This window comes from Helianthus annuus, chromosome 3, assembly GCF_002127325.2.
Source record: "Helianthus annuus cultivar XRQ/B chromosome 3, HanXRQr2.0-SUNRISE, whole genome shotgun sequence".
Taxonomy (NCBI): Eukaryota; Viridiplantae; Streptophyta; class Magnoliopsida; order Asterales; family Asteraceae; genus Helianthus; species Helianthus annuus.
Genome location: NC_035435.2, coordinates 55,929,369 through 55,937,229, shown reverse-complemented (window position 1 = coordinate 55,937,229; position 7,861 = coordinate 55,929,369). Strand labels below are relative to the sequence as shown.

The following is a 7,861-nucleotide window of genomic DNA, read 5'->3' as shown; positions in this document are numbered from 1 at the left end:
CGGAATCTCATACTTAATACATAATCTTGATTTCCGTGCATTGTTCAATCCTATCTAGACCTAAGACTCGATTAAGACGTAGTTAACAGACATTAGGTGCACCAACAGACTCCCCCTTGGATGTTGACGAAGTCTTCGGCGTCGAGTCTTCAGTCTTTGTCTCTTTCCAAATTATCTTCTCGTAAAAGCTCTCTTCAAATCTTCAATCTTCAATCTTCAAACTCCAATCTTCAAACTCCCCTTTGAGTATTGATCCAGAATTCTGACTCCCCCTTTCACAGACTCCCCCTCTCGGTAAGCTGGGATCTAGGGTCGTAATCTGACTCAATCTTTAACATTTTGTTGCCATGGGGATGTTGTAACCTGTTACCTGTTTCTCAAACATATAACATTACAAACTATAGAAACTAACAAAAACTTTCAACTTTTTATCAGTTCTAGAAATCCACTCAAGTATTCAGGTCCAATTTAATGACCCTGATTACTCAATTAATCTACCAAGTTCAACTTAATGACCTTGGTTCATTTTTGACAAAATAAACTGATTTTTGTTTAAAAATCTTCAGACATTTTCTGAAAATAACAAGCATCAAGTTAATGAACTTGTTTTTGACTTTTCACCAGTTTGTTTTTATCAAAATATGCTCTCCTCATTCTCCTATCCAGAAAATTTCCTGCATCTGCTTCAACTTTGAGAATCCAACGATCAACTTTCCACTTTGGTTTGTCGGAAAATAAAGCAGAAATGAAAAATCTTTTTGGATTTTTAATAGAGTTTCTAAACTAGGAATGAAATACAGAAACTTAACTGCGGAATGTAATGAAATATTTACAAACATATTTTTGGTGAGCGTGTTAGGGAATCGTATCAGCTATCCGAAAAGTCACTAGTACCGTTAAGCTTTAATTTCATACTCAGAATTAAACAATTCACGTAGATTGTCGATATGCTGATCCATTTTAAATTTTCACACAATTTTCAATCTGCTCAGGATACGAATTAGGTATTTAAGAACTTAAACTCATTTATGTGTCCCACCTCTTGAATATACTCCCGTATCCAGATCCCAATATTCACTCTTACAGGTGAGTATACCACAGATGATATCTGTAAGGGGTTAGATGCGAAACCGTGAGAGCTCAGGTCAGAACTTCCGTTCAGCAGAGAGATGACGGTTCGACTTTAGGTGTGTCCCCTTTAGAGGATCTTGTGTTTCAACAGCATATGATTATCATTTTGCAATGTTTCATCGTTTTTTTATGCTGAGGGTGATGCTATGTTTCAAGCAATGCGAAAAGTATTATTCGGGGACTAGGTCAGAATTTCCATTCAACAGAAGTCTCGGAATAATACCCCACATATCACTGAGTATAAAGACCTAGTATTTCAGAAAGAGGGACCTTTCAAACAAGATTTCCGAGGTTACCTATATATCCAAGTAGTGTTTCCAACAAAATAAGCAAGTTTGAATTTTATGTTTATATCCCGAACAAATCTACTAAATGTGTAAAAACCAATCGACACATCATCAGCGAGACTGTTTAATACTTTTAAACTTTACAAATCTTTAGCGTACTGTAACTGTCAAGCCAATGTACTTTCATTTTCCCTTTTTACACAAGCTCTTTTTCAGTTTTCTATTATTTTTGGATTTTGAAATTTTATCATGTTTTTGTATTTTTGAATTTTTTACTGTTTTTGTATATTCTGAAAATATATCTACTCCCCCTAAATACCAAAACAAGTAAAAAATCGACAAACCATTACATATTGTTTCTTATCTTCATCTACAACAGTACCTTCATCAACGCCAATAATTCCATCCGACACCGATAAAAGCATCATACCATTCAGTTTTAAAAGATATTTAAAAAGTGTTTTATCAAAGCTTTTGTATGTAAATCAGCTTTCTGTTCGTCAGTGTGGATTTTCTCAATTCGAATCAACTTCTTCTCGAAGCAATCTCGGATGAAATGATGTCGAATTTCTATATTTTTAGTTTTAGCGTGATGTACTGGATTTTTTGTTATATTAATAGCAGCCTCATTATCAACAAAAAGAGGTGTGTTAAGAAACTGCAAACCGTAGTCGCGCATCTATTGATGTATCCACAGGATTTGAGAGCAGCAACTGCTAGCAGACACATACTCTGCTTCACATGTGGATAGCGCCACATACGTTTGCTTCTTACACTGCCAGGTAACCAATCGAGGTCCAAAGAACAGGCATCCTGCTGTTGTTGATTTTGCATTGACTTTGCTGCATCCGAAATCTGAGTCGGAATACACTTCGAGCGTAAAGTCACCTTTTCTAGGATACCACAACCCCAGTGTTGGAGTTCCCTTTAGGTAGCGTAATATCCTCTTCAAAATAATCATGTGCGAAGCTATCGGGTTAGATTGAAATCTTGCTGCGAGGCACGTTGGGTACATGATATCGGGTCTCGAAGTAGTTAAGTACATCAATGAACCGATCATGGAACGATAAAACGTCTCATCTGCCCTATCTTCGGTGAGATCTGGGTGAATCCCATGATTTGTGGCTAAAGGGGTTGCAGCTGGAGTAGAACCTGACATTCCAAATTTCTCTAGAATATCATGAACGTACTTCGTCTGGTGAATGAAAATTCCCTCAGGTAGTTGTTCAACTTGAAGTCCCAAAAAGAATTTCATCTCCCCCATTAATGATATTTCGAATTTTTTGCTTCATCACTTGTTCAAAATCTTTGCACAAATTCTCATTCGTTGACCCAAATATTATGTCATCCACGTATATTTGAACTATCAGAAGATGTCCGTCGACCTCTTTAGTGAAGAGAGTGGCATCCACTTTTCCACGAATAAAGCTGTTGGCTAGTAGGTGTTGAGACAATGTCTCGTACCAAGCTCTCGGGGCCTGGTGTAAACCATACAGCGCTTTGTCCAGCAAGTAGACCTTGTTCTTGTGGATTGGATCGGTAAAGCCCGGTAGCTGTCCGACATATACCTCCTCTTTAACCTTCCCATAAAGAAACGCCGATTTCACATCTAGCTGATATACTTTGAAGTTTTTCCAAGATGCAAATGCTAGGAAAATTTTGATTGCTTCTAGTCGTGCTACAGGAGCATAGACTTCTGTAAAATCAATTCCTTCCTGTTGACTAAAGCCCTGAATAACGAGTCGAGCTTTGTTTCGCACTACAACTCCTCTGTCCTCTCGCTTACACTTAAATACCCATTTTGTGTTGATTTTCCTGTGACCATCCGGCAAATCCACTAGCTTCCACACTCCCAACTTTTCAAACTGACTTAACTCTTCTTGCATCGCATTGACCCAAGAATCTTCAGTAAGCGCCTCTTTGTAAGTTCGCGGTTCAATCTGCGAAATAAAACAACTCAATGAAAATTCAGTTTGTAAAGGTGCTACTGTAGAATAAAAACATGTAAGGCCTTGGTCAATTTGACGTCTCGTGCGAATGCCTGATTGCAATTCTCCAATGATCAGCTCCTCTAGATGGTATGAAAGAGTTCTTGGCATCACTTCGCTTGGAACATCTACATTGCCTTCCAGATTAGTAACATTCTGATTTGCACCTTGTTCACTGATAGGATCTGTTTGACTTGAACTCTGAATTTGCTCCCCCTCAGAATCTGAATCACCGCGATCAAATATCGGCATAGTCTCAGATTCTTGATTATCATTCTAAACCATCTGATTATCATGAGCAACTTCAGTTTGTTGGACATCATCATGTTCACCAGCATTGCTTGGACCGACTTCATCGTCATTTGAAGTTTGTCGTGGTCGCCTTGAATACTCAGCTGGGAATCTTTCCCCTGATGACTCGTACTCCCTCAAAATATCCAACTCGTCAAAGAAATCTTCTTCTTCTTCTTCTGGTTCTTTCATCACGTCAAAACGAATCCCACAAAGTGTCGTAATGATAACGCCATAAATCTCCAGGATTCTGCGGCGGCATTGTATTACCTTGACATTCAACATTTGGAGCTTCAATAATCCGCTTTTCACTTGGAACGAAGACACGTCGTAAAGGACTTGCATAACCAATGAATATTCCCTCAACACTCTTCGGACCAAACTTTCCAAAAGGCTCTAGAACAGTACAGGGTGACCCGAACGGTTCAAGATACTTCAGATTAGGTTTGCGGTTATTGATCAACTCAAATCACGTTTTGTTGAATTTCTTGACTGTGAGAACTCTGTTGAGCGTATAGCATGTGGCGGAAACAGCTTCTGCCCAAAAATTTATCGAAAGTTTTGAATCAGCAAGCATTGTTCTAGCCGTTTCGATTAGTGTCTTGTTTTTGCGTTCAGCGACTGCATTCTGCTGCGGAGTGTATGGAGCACTAAGCTCATGCAATATACCTCTTTCATCACAAAATTCTTCCATCTTGTTGTTCTTGAATTCAGTACCATTATCGCTTCTGATTCTTTTTATACGCCTTTGGTACAGATTTTCAATCTTCTTGAACAACGCCATCAGACTATCATACGTTTCATCTTTCGATTTCAAGAATGATACCCACGAAAATCTGGAATAATCATCAGTAACCACAAGACAGTAGTAATCTCCTGTAATACTTTTGACATTCACAGGACCAAACAAATCCATATGAAGTCTCTCAAGAGGTCTTGATACTGAATTGACTTGCTTTTTAGGGTGTGACTTTTTCTTCTGCTTACCTTTGATGCAGCTAATGCACTCCCCTTCCAGATGAAAACCTTTCACATGAACACCCAAAACTAAATCGTTATGCACCAGGTGATTCATTTTTCGTAGGTGAATGTGGCCCATCTTCCGGTGCCACAATCTTGATTCTTTCTCCGTTGCTCTAGACACAAAACAATGAGCCTGACCCGTGGTTGTAGTAGCTACGCTCATGTCCAACACGTACAGATCATTGACTCTTGGTGCCCTCATGATAATCCATTCCTCAGGGATAACAAATCCTGGTTTCAAGATCAAACATTCTTCATCAGTGAAGTGAGTGGTATACATCCTGTCACAAATCTGCGAGATACTCAGCAGATTATTTTCCAGCTCAGCAATGTAATTAACTCTTTCAAACGTCACAATCCCATTGGATAACGTTTCTTCACCAATAATCCTACCACCTTGATTTCCTGCGAAACCCACATAACCTCCATTGAAATTTCTAACATCATACAGCAATGCTGTCCTCCCCGTCATGTGCCGAGAAGCTCCACTATCCATAATCCATCTTGAAACGGATCTTGGAAGCTCCTGCACAAACCATAAACACTTTAGTTAGATTTAGAAGCTACCCAAGCCTGTTTTGACTCAGGTAACTCAACTTTGATGTGAGATTTTGTAGTGTAAAGTGGCGGAAAATTTTTGTTATTAATTTTTAAACTTTCTTCATACCCAACCTCAACCTTTTTATATAGGAAAACTCATATTTTTGAGGTTGACTAGATGGTTAGTCTTTCTTTTGAATTTTTTTCTTCTCAGATTTTTGCTTTTCTTTCTCAAGTTTCTCATAATAATCCAAAGGAACATTCATCTTTACCGGTGTGGTAGAAGATGATTGTTTTTCAGTCTCAGAAACCTTTGGTTTTGAAACACTTTCTTTCTTTTCAACAACTTTCGGCTTCCATGTTTGTTGAGCTGATGCAACCCGTTTGTAAAATTTGTCATTTTTAGTTACCACTTTCTTAACAGGTTCAGTTTTGACTTTGATGTTATCATTTTTCAAAACCTTTTTCTCAACAACCAATGGAGCTTTTCCTTTTGCATCATCTGTCCTCTTTTGAATCTTCACAACTTCAGTCTTAGGCTTCAAGTTAGTACACTTTCGTGCAATATGTCCAACTTGATTGCATTTGAAGCATGTTCGAGTGTCAACAACTCGACTTGTGCCTTCGGCCTGAGGCTGTGAGGCCTTCTTCTCAAAGAACTCTTTGTTTGATTTCGAAAAGATTTTAGATTCCTCATCAGAAAGTGAACTTGAACTATTCACAAACACTTTCTTCTCAACAAACCTTCTCTTTTGAACATTCTTTTTCTGATAAGACTTACCACCCTGATAACCACCCGACCATTTGTTTCGATTGTTGTTATAAAACCGTGGTGGAACAACTGGCTTCTTGTAGTAAGCTTTATCTTTTTCAAAATTCATTTGTCTTTTTGTTTGATTTAAACTGTTTACTTCTAACAGATCAACTTCAATCAATTTGAAAACATTTGTCAATTTGTTCACATTAACATTCTCTAGTGGAAACTCAGAATCCGAAAACAACTTATCCGAACCCAACATCTTGTACATGACAAGATTTGATCCTTCATTTAAGTTGTTCTTGGACTTTTGTTTCGGAATGTTCTTCTCCAAGAAACATTCATCTTCCTCAGTAGTGTCACTTTCAGATTTTAGAACATTCTCAACCACACTTTTTACCACGTCAGTTTGGACACTATCCTCATCGGAAGATGAAGTGAACGTGACATCTATTGTGTCAGGAAGTTTCACCTCATTTTCATCATCATCATTAACCAACCCTGATTTTTTCTTTGAATAATTGTTCAAAACTGGTGGTGGAACTTGATGATACCCCACCCATGTTCCATCAGAGAATATATCTTCGCCTGCTTTGTTTTTCCCGATAGGTTTGGGAACAATGTGTTGCAAAACAAAGCTTGCGGAGTTGTAACTGGTCAATTTCAGATTGATGCGCTCATTTTCAATCTTAGCTTCTTCATATTGAAGCTTCAACTTAGCAATCTCATCCCATTGCTTGTTCATTTGTTCTTCTTTGTGTCCTCATCAGAATCTTGAATTGTTTGTTTTAACTTGTTAAAATTTTCTGAGATTTGACGGTTTTCATGAATTAGTTTCTCATTCTCTTTCCTAACTCTTTCTACATCAATTTTATCATTGTCAATTTTCTCAGTCAACTTTTTAACTTGATCATTTGCAAATTTGAGCATTTTGTCACGATCAAGAATCTGATCTTCAACCTTTCTGACTCTTTTTGCCAGATCATTCACCTTTGTATCTTTGAGGTAATCTTGTGTACTACAAACTTTGCAGTTTTTCATGCAATGTTTGCAGTCACTGTCACCTTTGAACTTTTTACCTGTCTCACTGGACGAGCATTTGAACTGACCTGGCTTTTAGACTCAGATACAGTCTTAGAGTCTACCTCAAGTGCTTTAGCAGCCATCACCTTGTCAACCATCTTTCCAAAGTTTTCAGCGTTCATCTCCAGTGAAGTATCAATGATCCCTTCATCTATCTTCTTTTGCTTTTGCTCCTGCTCTTTTTCTTTCTCTTTCTCTTTCTCTTTCTCTTCACCACCTCCCCACCATTTTCTCTGTTGAGACTCCTCAAGTTCAGCAAATTCTGCAGTCATAGCTTCAAGACTAAGAGTCTTTGGGTCAATAGCAATGTTTCCTTTAGGATCAAGGTAACATTCTCTATATGGATCCCATCTTTTTGCTCTCTTTGCTTCAGTGTGTACACGAGAAAGTCTCATCATTTTCCATTCAGCTCTCTGTCGTCTATCATTTGCTTTATCTACTTCCAATCTGGTGTCTCTGAATGGTTTGACTTCTTCTTTTGCAACAAACGCATAACCTACTGCGTCTTCCTCAAGTAGCAGCTCGCTCCAGTCAAAACCTTCATCATCATGAATGACGGCAAGAGCTCTGGATTTTTCTTTGTCTTCAATCTGCTTCATCCTGGGGGGTTCAGCCTTGTTCTGATGATAAAATGCCTTCTTGTAGTAATCTTCTCTGAACGGATTTTCAGAATCATCAGCATAAGCATTCCTGCACTCGCGTTTAAAGTGACCTTTCTGTTTACACTTAAAGCACGTGACTTTCGATTTGTCAAAGCCTAA

General features: G+C 38.3%; 1 protein-coding gene across 1 annotated transcript; it reads right to left on the bottom strand.

The window, feature by feature from the left end:
* Positions 1–6,758: 6,758 nt before the first annotated feature.
* Positions 6,759–7,498, bottom strand: LOC110931856 (protein FAM133-like). Its single transcript, XM_022175229.1, has 2 exons — positions 7,163–7,498; positions 6,759–7,121 (listed from the first exon to the last, which is right to left on the bottom strand). Exons 1-2 carry the CDS (start codon positions 7,496–7,498, stop codon positions 6,759–6,761), a joined length of 699 nt encoding a protein of 232 aa, XP_022030921.1.
* Positions 7,499–7,861: the final 363 nt, after the last annotated feature.

What these genes read in the sequence shown, in the direction of transcription:
- LOC110931856 (XM_022175229.1), bottom strand. Translation starts at nt 7,498, where the DNA reads ATGATGAGACTTTCTCGTGTACACACTGAAGCAAAGAGAGCAAAAAGA. An exon ending in TGGCTGCTAAAGCACTTGAG is followed by an intron (nt 7,122 to 7,162) that starts GTAGACTCTAAG and finishes AAGCCAGGTCAG; the next exon opens with TTCAAATGCTCGTCCAGTGA.